Raw genomic sequence first — 14,457 nt, 5'->3', positions numbered from 1 at the left:
AATGTGACATAAGAATCAAATTACAGATATCCTAAAAGCTGGAGGAAAATAATGTATTATAATTAATTGGAGTTTCAAAATGAAGAAAATTTCTCCATAACATATTGTATACTAACATCTACTAGTGATATGTGGTACTGCAATTAAATCGTAATATATAATGAAAATTTCTAAGACAAAAGAAATATGGAGTTGTTTTCATAAATTCACAGAACAGGGAGGGAAGTTATCTAATTCAATCCTTTCATTTTATAAAAGAGAAAACTCAGGCTCAGAATGGGAAAGCAACTGACCAAGTGTCATACATATAAGAAGTGGCCAAATAATGATTATGAATTCAAATTCCTTGACTGTAAATCAGTCCTTATGCCTCTGCACCATGTATGGGTAGAGAAAACTCTAGTTGAACTCAACCATGATGGTTAATTCCACTCATAAATTAATCAAATACAAAGAAAACTATTCAGGATTATTATAGCCTACGTCAAATAGAAATAAGAACTGGTGTCTTCTCTATCTTTATGATTCTATAGGTTATTTTGACAGACTCAAATCAACTTCCTTTTACAAATGGTTATTAGAATTCAATAGTGGGGCCAAAAGCCATTATAAAATTTAGAGAATGAAGATCATAAAGAGTATAATATTCTGAAAAAGTTCTAAAGTTGAGAATAGAAACAAAATATGAAAATATGAACATTTAGGAGTTGATTTAACAAAAATAACAAAAGCAATGTATCACTTTGTCAACTTAACTCCTGAATCTTTAAAAGAAAAAAAGGAAGAAAGCAGAAAAGAGAGAGAAAAAAATTTTCATTTTAATTTTTGAAATAGCCAGCATTAAAATTGTAATTTTTAAAATTAAAGAGAAAGTTAGTAATTTGCCTTTTCTAGAATTGTTTTTGAATACATATACTTATCAGAACTATCCTGTTAAATGTCTGTCATGGTTCTAGATAGAGAGTATAAAATAAAAAAAAAAAACAACAGATGTAATCCTGCTCTACCCAAGCATGGGATAGTTTCCTGAGGAAATGCCCGGTAGCACTTAGAAGGTAGCCCAGGGACATTGGACTGCCCCACAGGAATGGCCCCAGGCTTGGAAGGGAGTAGGACAACTTTTAACCCAAGAAAAGATCTAAGACGACATTTAATAAGTGTTTACTTTGAGAAAGATGCCAGGGATACAAAGATGAAAACAATAGTGAGTTCCTGCCCTGTGCCACCCAATAGTTTAAAAATGCTCAAGAACTTATCTACTATATTAGATACCATCTTTAATCACAGCAGTGGATGGGAATAGCCTAAAAGCAGTTAGCTAATATCTTTTACAATTAAAAACAAAACAAAACCAAACCACAACCTCTCCCAAATAGCTAAAGATATGGGTATGCTAGCAATAAATTAAAACTAGTCAGATCTAGCTTGAATTCTGTGTGTTCTTTTTTATTTGCTAGTACAGAAGAAAGCAAACTTCTCTGACACTGCTATCTTTGCTATGTTCTCATTTAGATCTCTTCTTTTTCCTGAAGCATACCCAGGACATTATATTCTCATTTCTAGCCTTCCTAATTCAGAAAGTCTGTTTATACTTTATAACTGCAAAAAAAAATATGTCCATTTTTAAGCAGCAAAGAAAATACACAAAGTAAAAATAATCCCCATCCAAATTTCCATTTAATTTCCTGGGAGATTAATTTGCATACAATGGCTATTGCTTAAAATGCAAATTTTCTGACATTAATTATCTTATAATATGTTCCTCAATTGTGTTGTACTGATACTCATAATATTTTTTAGTTGCTTTTAAAAAGATTTGCTTTCCAGATTGACACTTAAGTATTAGATGCGGTCTGCCTAATTTTAACAAATGAACCAGTCAATCTCTAATTTATCACTTTGTAATTTATCATAAGAGTTTACTACAGAAGAATTGTGCAATTACTGCTATGCCCTTGATATTTCCCGTAGTGTTGATGTCTTGGCATTTAATATTTAACCCTTGGCTGTGTTGAAATTCCTCTTTTGTGTCACTGATTTTGATGATTATAAAACATTTTAAAACATAAACCTCGTTTTTTGAACTGTGATTTTGAATTTATGTTGAATTGCTCCTTTCTCATATTTATACTCTTTAGGTACCCTTACATGAAAGATTGTTATTAATAATACAGTCATATTGAAATTATCATTTATATTTGCAAGTAATGATACATATTACTTATTCATGTATATTTCCTTTATCAATATAATAAAATATTTCTGAATATTGTATTTCAAAGATCACTCATATAGCTAACCTTAAGACAAAATTTGTCTTTGGGACCTTCCCCCTCCCTTAATTCACTATTTTTCTGACTTCTAGAGTTTTCTCTCTGACCTGGCTTATTCTCCTCTTCACTGAATGACTCATACTTCTGAATGCAATAGGGGTTTGTAAAACACATGCACAGATTATTTTCTGTCTGCCTTCAGTCCACCCAGTTTAGGGAAGGGGGAGGGGGTGCTACTTCTGATCCTGAATATGGTTTGAAAAGAATCTCCTAATGGACTGCTAAGACAGAAACCAGCACCAAAAAAAAGTGACATGTCCCTCTATCCCACTCCTTTCCTTTTTGGCTTCAAAGCATGAGCACTATTTTGAAATACATCCAGAGAATCTAGTAGAGGAAGGACAGCTGCCCTACCGCCCATCTGGCCCCATCTAACAGCACACACATGTCTGCCTAGGCAAGCCTATGTCTGGGATAGGGTGGAACTAAGAAGGTAACCTTGTGAATTTCAAAAAGGTTGAAAAATATCAGTTGCAGTTGTAGTGCTCTTCCTCTAGTATGATAATGGCAGCAATAGCCACAGACATAATAGCAACCATAGAATCCACCGGAATGGTACTACTGACTGACCCAAGGGGAAATAATCTGCTTTTTCAGCAGCTTTTCATCAGTCGTATATTAGGATAGTTCAAGGGAAAAGTGAAATATAAAAACATTTTATTAGCAGTCCTGAATACTGTATTATCTCCCAAGGAAGCTTGAATATTAACCTCCTAGGAGGAGATTAATTGCTGAATTCTAGCCTGGGAATGGTGGCTCAAACCAGCCCCTGCTGCTGGGAAGGCTAAGACTAATAAGTCTCTTGGGCTCAGAGACTATGTTGCAGGAAAGTAAGCAAATTGGAGATCTATTCAAATTTAACATTACCATGGGACTCTCTGAGAGCAGGTAAGGAGAGGATGGTTGTGCAGATCAGAAGTAAAGCAAATAAGATCTTCCTTGCACATCAGAGTGGCAATCTTTTAAAATAACAAAAGCTACTGATTTCTATAAAATGGTTCTATTATGGTATGATACATGATTCTTTTTATGGTTATCATTTCTTTCTAGGTAGGAATAAAATTTTTTGCCTAATTCTTATTACATACTAAAGCACCTCTTTTCTTTTTGTGCAGTCTCTGGACATGAACCAAATAAATAAATAAATACCATGGGGCAGCTATGTGGCACAGTGGATAGAGCACCAGCCTTGAAGTCAGGAGGACCCAAGTTCAAATCGGACCTCAGACACTTAATACTTCCTAGCAGTGTGATCCTGGACAAGTCACTTAACCCCAGTGGCCTCAGCCAAAATAAAAATAAAAATACCCAGTCCAGTTTCCTGAATGCTGGGATGGGGCTTTATTCAATCAATGATTATAAGAATAGAAAGCTGAATCCCCATAACTAAAGGTAAAATTTCACCAAAACTGAATCCCAGCAAACATTAGTGACTAGATGCAAAACATGGAGTAGTGCAGATCACCAGTCCCTGTTCTCCCAGCAACAATAATTTCTCCATGCTAGATTAGTTTTCCAGGTTTCTGCCTACCGACTGCTTTTGTGTGTGTGTGTTCCAAAATTATGCTTTCTCTTACCCAACCCATCAAAACTTTATTCAATCAGTGGTTAGCAGGGAAGCATGTGCAAAACTTAATTCACATTAAAGAATTACAGCACTTTAGATTGTAAAAAGGGCACTTTATTATCCTAAAGAAATAATATTCTAATGCTGGATTCAGGAGAGACATTTTAGAACATCAGAGGCCTTCCTGAAGGCTGTCAATATCAGGCCAGCTTTCTCACTCACAATGATGCCAAAGTCAAAGAAAAAAGTGGTTGTCCCTCCAAGACAGAAGCCACATGTCAAAGGCCTCGAAGACCAAGAAGGCAGCATTTTAGGATGTCCAAAGCCTCAATAAAAGAAAAATCTATCTTCTGCTATTCTGGCTTAAAAGATAGTCCAAAAAGCTTCATCACTATGAAATTTATCTTGATCACTAAAATCTTCAATAGAGAAGAGTGAGAACAATAATATTCTAATATTCATTGTGGATATGAAGGTCAATAAATATCGGATCAAGGAGCCTGTCAAGGAGCTGAATATCAATGTAGCCAAGATCAAGAGACTGACCAGTTTGACAGAGAAATGAAGGTTCTCATTGCCTATTTAAGGTGCTTTGGACATTGCCAATAAAACTGGATTCGTCGCAACTATACCCAATTAAACTATTTTATATTCAATAAAGATTTCCATTATATGTATAAAAATAAATAAACCCTTATTTCAATGACAATATTTATAAAATGATTATAATTACTCTCCTCCTTGTACTGGATTAAAGAGGTACTGGATAGGAAAGTACTTTATAAACTGAAATGCACTATACAAATTTGAGGCATTATTTTGAATATTACTGATTTTCAAGCTATCTCATTTGTGCGTACTAATTCAAACCCCAAGGTAGCTAGGTGGCTCAGTAGATAGAACACAAGGCCTAGAGTCAGGAAGACTGAGTTCAAATCCTGTCTTAGATACTTGCTAGCTGTGTGATCCTGGGCAAGCCCCTTAAACCTGTTTGCCTCTGTTTCCTCATCTGTAAAATGAGCTGGAGAAGAAAAAGGCAAACTACTCTAATATTTTTCCAAGAAAATTTCAAATTCAGTCATAAAGAATTAGATACAATTGAAACAATCCAAAATATAGGCTATGTTAAAGTTCCCGTTTTTATGTTATGTTGCTTTACATTTTTATTTTAAGTGCATATAGTTCTTCAATAATTTTTTAGAATGAATGGAAACATACATTGAAGCACAAAGAACAGATGTTCCAAGTCATACCCCCTTTTGGGCATTTAACACATATCATCTGATGCTTACAGTTCTAATGCTCAAATGCTTCAGCCATTGGCAGTTTTTCTGTTGTGCTAAGTCTTCTGATTGGATTTTGCAGTGCTCCTTCCTACTTAATTCTCTTCACTAGGGTCCTCTTAGTTTATTCTCCACTGTGTGATGTAATGGCTGCTTATTGTCCTGCTCCAGATATGTCTCATTTCTCACTGAGCTCTTTGGGCCTTCACTCCTGGGCCAATAAAATACCAATAACAGCAATGTCAAGTAGCGTCTGGGCTCTAATTCTTCGTTGTACCATTTTGTCTATTAACCTTCACTAAAGTTAGGACCTGTTGAGTCCCTGTCATTTTCTTGGCATTTCTCTATTTAGACAACTATCCCATTGGCCCCATTTCTCACTCATTACCTGCCTCAATTTTGGCATTTATGAAAATATAGGTAACCCACAGTCATACTTGATATATTTGCACAAAAGTCTTGTCATCTGTAGAGAGAACCATTAGTACTCCATACCTATGTGAATGGTGAAGCTGTCAGAGCTTAGAAATTTCTTTTTGTTTAAAAAAAAATTATCTTTTGTTATATCAACTAAATGTCTTCCAGTATCCTTCCCCTTCACTCCCCTTTCAGAGAACCACCCAATATAAAAATATTTTTAAAGAGACATGAAGCTGAAGCCTCAACATGTCCCTGATTTACAATTTGCTAATTTAGAGATTTTAGAGAATTGCCTCTAGTGAAGTTGATAAGAATTTGTTACTCCCAAAATGAGAGCACACTTTCTATATATTGTCTATTATGTTCTAATCTTCATAACTTCTGTGACTTATGTGCTATCACCTTGAATAAAGAAGTTTATTTGATAATCACTAGCTGTGATGGTCTTTATGTAACTGCATTTGATGAAAAGGGAATCAGATAGTTAAATATACTTTGGAGCACTATTTTCACATGAAGGGCTGGTAATTAGGAAAATGGCTTGAAGCTAAAAATTATTTCCTGTACAAATATTGAGGAGTGAGAGGAAGCAGAGCATTTTATATATATATATGATATGCATAAGATGTAATTGTATAACATATAACAATGACATAATTACATATGTGCACGATGAATATATAAGAAGTTTAATATATAAACATATGTATAATTCTAGTCTGATTTCTCTTCTTTCAGTAAAGAAGAAAATAAGCACTAAGAGCTTACAATGTACCAGGCATTGTAGTATGTGCTTTACAAATATCATTTCATTCACTACCCACAACAAACCTATGAGATGGACGCTATTATTATCCCTATTTGCAATTGAGAAAAATGAGGTAGAAGTGAAATGACTTGTCTACGATCACACAGTTAATAAGTGTAAGATGTTAAATTTGAATTCAGGTTCCAAGCTATCTATAAGTAATTAATCTATAACAATGGCATTTAACACACCAGAATAGATTTGTGAGACATTTGGGATAATAATAGATAGCATTTACATAATACTTTAAAGTTTGCCATTTCACTTTACAAATATTAACTCATTTTATTTTCCAACAAACCCGAGAGGTAGGTGCTATTTTTGTCTTTATTTTACAAGCTTGGAAACTAAGGCAAACATAAAATGCCTTAGTCGAAATCACATAGCTATGAAGTGTCTGAAGCTTGGTTTGAACTCAGACCTGACTCCAGATTCGGCATTTATTAACTATGCCGACCAGCTGCCTCGAATTTAGGGTTAGAAGCATTTCCGGTGACCCTCATATCACACACATCATAAATTTAGATCTGGAAGAGGTCCTAAGATCTAAGATCACACTAGTAAAAAATATATTTAGAGGCCACCTGGTTCAAAGCCCTCATTATACAGATTAAATACATTTTCCCAAAGACCTCCCTGTTATTTGTTCGATGTCACATAGGTTGTTAAGTGGCAGAGAAGATTTCAACCCCACAGCTTCTGGCTCCAAATCCAGAACTCTTTCTTCATGTTAGCTTCAGTTCAGATGCCATTTTTGCCTGGAAGACTTGATTCTGCCACCCGCCACCGAGTTAAATATAAATTGCTTTAGGGGAAAAGTTGTTTAATTTTGTCTGCCAATATCAACCACCTGCATACACCGTGCTTTTGGCTTAAGGAACGCTTCTTCAAAGAAAAATAACGGCTAGCTTCCATAAAGCACTTGCAAAGTCTGGCAAAGCACTTTACACCTCGCACTGTTCACAATTCTCCTCCACACCCCGCCCCCCCAAAAAAAACAGAAGCTAAGCATGAGAATTGGCTTTCTTTTGAGGGCTTAAGAAATGTGCTCTCTAGGCACATCAGTATGGAAAAAGATCTCTATGTTGCCACATATAAAGTGAATCAGGGCCATTCTCCCAAAACTGAGAAGTCCCAGTCCCAGTCTGGATCAATTGCAAGGGTAGAGGACATTTCCTCACCTAGAAGCTTCTAACGAAAAGAAATCCCAGGTTCTGCCCTTATCCTTATAGACAACGACTTAGAGAGGGAAAAAAAAAAAAAAAATAGTGAAAGAACACCCAACGCGAAGCTCCCATCAGTTACTTTCCCCAGAATTTCTGCCCCTAGCTCTCCTCCACCCGGGAGCGCTTAGCAGCCTAGACCCACGGCACCGGTCAAGGGGGCGGGGCCGACGAACGCTTAGCCCCGCCCTTCTCCCGCCCCCTTGGGATTCCGAGGCCGGGCTGGGTGGTCTCTCGCAGCCCCGCCCCCTCTCTACCTGGGCGCCGATTCCCCGAGGCGGGGTCCACTCCCTCAGCTCTCCCCCTACAGTAGAATCGGCGCCCCCGCCTTCTCCTCCCGTCTTCCGCGCCAACTCAGCGTGCTGACGTTCTACGCTTCAGGTACTTTCCCGGCCGCGAGCAGCTGGTGTTCGGCGTCGTCGCAGGGGGTTGGAAGAGGGGGAGCGGGAAGGAGGAGAAAGCAAGGAAAGCGGAGCGCGCATGCGTTAGGCAGCCGCCGCCGGGGAGACGAGTGCGGCTCGCACTCGGCTGTTAACAGCGAGGACGGGGCATGTGCCACTTCGGCCGCGGCGGCTTTTCTCGCGCCCGGTCTCGCCCGCCACCATGTCCATCACCATCGAACGAGAGTTTGAGGAAGTGGATGCTGAGAACCGGTGGCAGCCCATGTACTTGGTGAGTCTTAGGGGTTAATGTGGCGGCCGACGCCGCCTATTCTGAAGGGTCAGGGTTTGGACTGTCCCTCAAACCTCCCGTTACCTCCCTCTTTTCTCCCTTCGCTAGACGGAAGTGACCAAGCCGAGGCGCGCGGGCCGTCCGGGGACTGGCGTTCAGGTGCGCGCTCCGAGTGCGGGGCGACGGCGAAGCGCGCCTGCGCCCAGATTTTTCCAATAAATAAATAAATTAATTTAAAGTAGTGTACTCTTGTGCGCAGGCGCAGATGGTTGCTGAGGCCAAGAAGGGACCCTTTAGCGGCCTCTGGTGGTAGGTTAGTTTGGTTGGGCCTGGCACTAAACCCCAGGGGGCGCTTTACGGCGGGGAGGATGGCATTGCCCGTGTCAGAGCTGCGCTGCATGCACATGGCTCAGAACTCCAAACGAGGTAGCTTCTCGCTCTCGCTGCCGCTTATAGACAAGCTCTCCTCCTCTCTCCAAGACTATTAAATTACATCTCTCCACACCCTCCCTTCTGAGTGGGAGCAGCAAAGAGGGCCTGTGGAATCCGTTTTTGGTCCATATTCCCATCTTCCCCGTCGGAGCCAGAGCATATTGTTGTGTAGGCAACCCATTTAAATAAGTCTGGAAAGGAGTTTGGGTGGGTTTTTTGTTTTTGTTTTTAAATTGCATCTCTTGTGGGTATCAGACAGGGAGATGGGGCTTCCATATGGCATCTGAAGAGGCTAGGAAAAGCCAGATCAGTCTCAGTGCTTCCTTCACTTGTGAGAGGAACTTCAGTGATTCCCGGAGAGGATATTTCACCCTTAGGCTGTAAACACGGTAGCCATTTCTAAAGTGAGCTCTGGTCTAAATGGACTAGATTAAATTTATATTTGTTTTGCATTAACTATAGTGCATTTACATGTTTAAACTATATTGGAATTGTATTTGCTATCTAGGGGAGGGGGAAGGTAGGGAAGGAGAGAAAAATTTGGAACAGAGTTTTGCAAGAGAAAAGGTTGAAAACTATTTTTGTATGTATTTTGAAAAATAAAAAGCTATTATTATTTTTTAAAAAAACTATAGTGCACTTAAACAGTTTTCCAAACCTGGATTGATTGGTAGATATTGAAGGAAAGAAACAAACTTTTTTTTTTTTTTAATGAAATGAATGAAGCAGCATTCTTCATTCAGTAAGTACTTGCTATGTACAAAGTATTTTGCTAAGGGATTGGGATACCAATAGAAAAAAGCTCACATTCTAATGTGAGAGAGGACATATAGAAAGTTGAAGCTACAAGTAGTAAGATAGAAAGGTACCATATGCTTTAGGACTCAGAGGCAAAATAGATAATTCTTCATTTTTAAGATCATTTTCACTAACAAAATTATATCAGCTTATGATATTGATAGTAGTAAAAGCTGCCTTTTGGGGATCTATAGTAGCTGTGGCTGCAGTGCCAAGCAAAGCCGTTGACAGATCACAACTTTGGGGAGTGTGGATGGAGTGGGAATTGCTTCACCCGAAAATGTCTTAAGGCTGGAGCTGGAAGCAGAATATATGATCTAAAAGATATTTTTGAGGTATTCTGTACGTATGGGGGGGTTAACTTAAATAAATAATGCACAGTACCTTTTAAGTCAAGTAAAACTAAAATTGTTTATCCAAATTTCTATTCTCAACTGAACAAAGATTTATAAAATACTTACTATATGTTACTCACTGCCCTCAAGATATATGTTGGTTAATGAGGGCTGCACACAAATCATACACATTAGAAAATAATTAAATACCTTGGAAAGGGTGAACAATGGCCAACAGATTAAAGGTAAAGAGAAGGGATCTTTAAAAATGACTTTGTTTTAACCCAAGTTATGGCTTATTAAACCAAAACAAGAGATGTGAGATGTTAACCTGTAGAGGAGAATTCGATTTAAAAAAATTTTTATGTAACTAGTTGATTTTACTTTGTGATTTCACAGTTTCTAGTTGTGGGACCCTGGGCAAGTCACTTACTGAATACTGTTTGTCTGTTTCCTCATCTGTAAAATGAGCTGGAAAAGGAAATAGCAAACTACTCCAGTATCTTTACCAAGAAATGCAGTCATGTAGAGTCAGACATGATAGGAAAAATGACTGAACTTAGTAGTAAGAGTACTGTTTGAAGTCAAAGGACTTGGGTGAATTCAAATCCTGTCTCTGTTACATACTACCTTATGTAACCTAAGGCAAATCGCTTTACCCTGGGTCTCATTTTCTTATTTATAAAATGAGGAGGTTGGACTAGATAACTTCTGAGAGGTCCCTTTCAGACTAAATCTATAAATCTAAGTGAAATCAAGACTCAAGGATAACTTGCCAGTAGTCAGGTCAGAACGAAAATTTGAATAAAGGCCCTCTGTTGTCTTTTTATTATATGATGTAGGGTTTTTAATGCCCTAATTCATATAAGTGTAGTGTGTTTGGTTGGAAATAATGTCTTGTCATTTTTTTTAAAAAAATGCTTTCTGATAATAAGGAATTTTTAAATCATGCAAAGTCTTAAGTAAACTCAAGTGAATTCCAATGAGAATTCTGGTATGAGGAGCCTGGCAACTATGGCTTCTATTAGTTAAGTTTGTTCAGCAGAGACAACTGTTTCCAATATGCTTCTGACATCAGCCTGCAAATTTAAGATAGTATTTATGGGTAATGCTCAAGAATTTATCTAAATTGAGAATTAACTTAGTCAATCCGAAATAGCAGATAGTCCTTTAGATAATTTTGTGAACTTCCTCTCTGCTGAAATGTGTCATTATCATAGATCTATAAAAAGAACATCTTGTATTAGTGTCAGGAAGATGGGAAGTTAACGTAACAGTATAAGAAGGGGGAAATTAGAAATGAAGAAAGTCAAATACAGTCACAAAGTCTTAAGAGTGTCAAGAAACAGACTTATTCTAGGAGGCAGAATACTTAGATTGTTGTTCTAGTTTCACTAATAGGGAGCAAGTCATTTAATTGACATCCCCCCTCAAAAAAAAAAAAAAGATTTTTTAATCAGTTTATATCTAAGACATTGTATTAGATCCTAGGAGTAAGATTTTCCTGTGCTCATAGAACTTAGAATTTAGTAGGGAAAGATCAAACACGTTCAAGGGTTATAGTCCAAATTGTAATATGTTAATTCACGAGAGAGGTCCATGACCACAGAGTGTCTTGAGAATTTAATGATTAAGGACTGTTTTCTAGCTGAGGTGAGAGCAGAGTTCATGGAAGAACTGGTTCTTGAAGGAGGAAAAAAATTTCAAAGTAAGTGGCTTATATTGCAGGAATGTAAAAGGTGGTGGTGAGATTAAATTTTCTAAATCTATCCTTGAAAGGTACTCACTTGACTTTTGGGGAGCTCTTAAGGATAAAAATACTTTCGGAATTAAGGGAGCTAGAAAAAATTTGAAACTCAATAGAGGAACCTTGGTCTACTGTCATTTTGAACACTTGTAATTTTTTGGACACTATTTCACATTTTTTAAGGAATCAAGTAGCACTGAATCCATACCATTGAAATTTCTTTCCCAGTAACTGTTGGCATAATTTGGATTATTAGCATTATAAGGTGTACATTTTGAAAACACTAGACATGATCTTTTAAGGCCTCTTTCAAGTCTAATTATGACTGTTCTAAATCAGAGTTTTTTAATCTTTTTTTATGTGTCATAGGCCTTTGTCAGTCTAGTCAACATGTTGATCTTTTTCTCAGTGATGTTTTTAAAGAATTGAAGGAAATGGTAAATTTTAGTTACAGATTAATGAAAATAAAGGATTTTTTTTTTTTTTTTTTGGTTTGGTTGTTTGTTTTTTTACCCTTAGTTCATGGACCCCTTAGGCTAATAACTTTTTTTTTTTTTAATCATCAATCCCATTTCAATTTCTTTTCTTCTTTTTCATATTAGGCAACAGTAAAATAGTTGGTGAATCCAATTTAGTTGGCTTGACAAAATTTGTTTGGCAGTACTACTGTTAATCTTTTGAAGGCATCAGAAGAGTACTTTGGAACAATGTTCAGAGTCACTTCCTTTTTTTACCCTTCCCAGACACAGCTAACTGTATTATATTAGGTTGGGATATTAGAAGGAATGAGAATACATATGAGGTTTTGGGAGACTGAAGAGAAGAAAAGGGAAATGGGAAAAATTCAGTGGTCTAAGGTATAGAAAAATGGGTAGCTATATCTAAAATAATGAATTACAGTAATTGAGTTGTCACAAGCATTAAGGGTTTACCATATTCAAAGCATGGGAATATAAAGGTCAAAAACAATTCCTATTCTCAAGGAGGACATATTCTAGTGGGGAAGAAAACATGTAAATAATTATGCACACATAGGATATAAACAGTGTAAATTGGAGATAAGCTCCATCACTCAAGGAGAACAGAGGTTTGTTGTAGAAAATAGCATTTTAGCTTAAATTTGAGGGAAGCTTGGGAAACCAAAAGGCAGCGATTAGAAAGGAGTCCCTACTTGGGGAAAAGGTCAGTGAAAGTGCCCATAATTAGGAGATAGAATGTTATGTGAAAGGAACAACAAAGAAGCTAGTGTAATTGTATGGAAAAGTAGGTAAAAATGAGCAGTGCAGGGAACAGATATGAAGGTTTAATAACATATGAAGATATATTCTATCCTGGAAGTAACAGGGAGCAAGTGAAATTGAATGACTTGGGGGAGAGGGGGGGCGAAGAATATGTGCTGTGAGTGAGAGAGAGAAATAAAAGTCAGACTTGTACTTTATTTAGAAAGATGAATTGGAGAGACTTGAGGGCTGGGAGACTATAGACCATTGCAGTAGTAAAAGTGAAGTAACTGGGGCCTGTTTGAATATCTCAACGTAGAATTGCTAGGACTTGGGAACAGATTGATAAATGTGGTTAGGAAGAGTGACCAGGAAGGTGGTAGTGTCCTCTACAGTAACTGGGAAGTTAGGGATTTGGAAGGGAAAAAGATGAGTTAAGTAAATGCACATTTTTAATCCAATAGTGTATCTTACTGTGTGTCCCCATGAGTCCATAAAGATTGGTTGGTTGAATGAATATGAAAAAATTGATAAGTCCTCCCATCCTTACCCAAAGCATCTCCTGTGTACTTTTTGACTATTAGACATACATTTGTGTTTAAATATACCATTGTCTTCCCCTGCCCCCATTTCCCTCCCTCACATAAGCCTATTAATTCTCAATTTAGAGTCAATTACTTTTATAAGATTGCTTTCTTTCTATAAATAAGTAGTCATTGAGGTCAGTAGCACTGAAGGGTTGGGAATTTTGATTGGGAGGTATAGATTTGAAGTTTGGGATGCCTTAGTCAGAGATTTGCCTTTGCCGTGTATTTTTTAGATTGCTGTGCCCAGATAAAAACTTAGTTATAGTGTAAGGAAGCATATGGGAGTGCAGGTGACATGATTTGGAGATAATTTGAAAGTGATTCTTTTCTATTAGACACTTCAGTTACACTTCATTAGTTCCTCCTATGTCCATATAATTTTTCTCTCACCCCACATACAATGGAATGTTTCGTGCAGCTCTAACAGTAATAATGATAGACATTTATATAGTGTTTTAAAGTTTGCAAAGTATGTTGCATAATTTTAAAAATTAAGTATTTGTTGTGACTACTATGTGCCAGGTTCTGTGTTAGCCACAAGGATACAGTTACAAGGAATGAAATGTTCCTCACTTATAATAAACTTATATCTAATAAGAGGGGGAAAGTATACATAAATGCACGTTTAACATATATTGGATTAATTGTTGTCTAGAGGAGGGAATGGGGGAAAAAGGTGAATGTTGAAAACTATCTTTCCATGTATTTTGAAAATAAAAAAGCCATTGTTTAAAAAATATATAAAATATATACAGCAGATATAAAGTTAATAAAAGGAAGGGAGGACATTGACATTTGGAGGCAGTAGGAGTAGCTTTATGCAGAAGGTAAATAACTGAGCTTCATCTTAAAGAAAAGAGTCTCTGAGGTGAAGATAAGAAAGAGTGCATTCCCAGCTTGTGAATTGCATAGTGCAAAGTCATGGAGACTGATGATGGAGTGAGAGAAACAGGTCAGATCAGTGAGATTGCAAAGTGTGGGAAGATAAAATAATGTTGAGTGAGGTTGGAAACATAGGTTTGGGCCAGGTTG

At 37.2% G+C, this 14,457-nt stretch overlaps 1 protein-coding gene and 1 long non-coding RNA gene across 4 annotated transcripts in view; one reads left to right on the top strand and one right to left on the bottom strand.

Moving 5' to 3' along the window:
- The window catches only part of LOC127544045 (uncharacterized), a 48,930-nt gene extending 40,915 nt beyond the window's left edge, over positions 1 to 8,015 (bottom strand). The window contains exon 1 of the long non-coding RNA XR_007949363.1: positions 7,892 to 8,015. This is a non-coding gene — a long non-coding RNA (uncharacterized LOC127544045). The remainder of the gene's footprint in view (positions 1 to 7,891) is intronic.
- Positions 8,016 to 8,046: 31 nt separating this feature from the next.
- The window catches only part of PTPN2 (protein tyrosine phosphatase non-receptor type 2), a 94,965-nt gene continuing 88,554 nt past the window's right edge, over positions 8,047 to 14,457 (top strand). The window contains exon 1 of one of the 3 annotated variants that reach the window (XM_051970496.1): positions 8,047 to 8,306. In XM_051970496.1, coding sequence (XP_051826456.1) covers positions 8,238 to 8,306 — 69 coding nt within the window. In that variant the 5' untranslated portion in view covers positions 8,047 to 8,237. The remainder of the gene's footprint in view (positions 8,307 to 14,457) is intronic. The other 2 variants (XM_051970497.1, XM_051970498.1) reach the window with 2 other exon arrangements.

Source organism: Antechinus flavipes, chromosome 1 (genome assembly GCF_016432865.1).
Source record: "Antechinus flavipes isolate AdamAnt ecotype Samford, QLD, Australia chromosome 1, AdamAnt_v2, whole genome shotgun sequence".
NCBI classification, from domain to species: domain Eukaryota; kingdom Metazoa; phylum Chordata; class Mammalia; order Dasyuromorphia; family Dasyuridae; genus Antechinus; species Antechinus flavipes.
The sequence above is the reverse complement of the archived record's forward strand: the minus strand, read 5'-3'. Positions and strand labels throughout refer to the sequence as shown.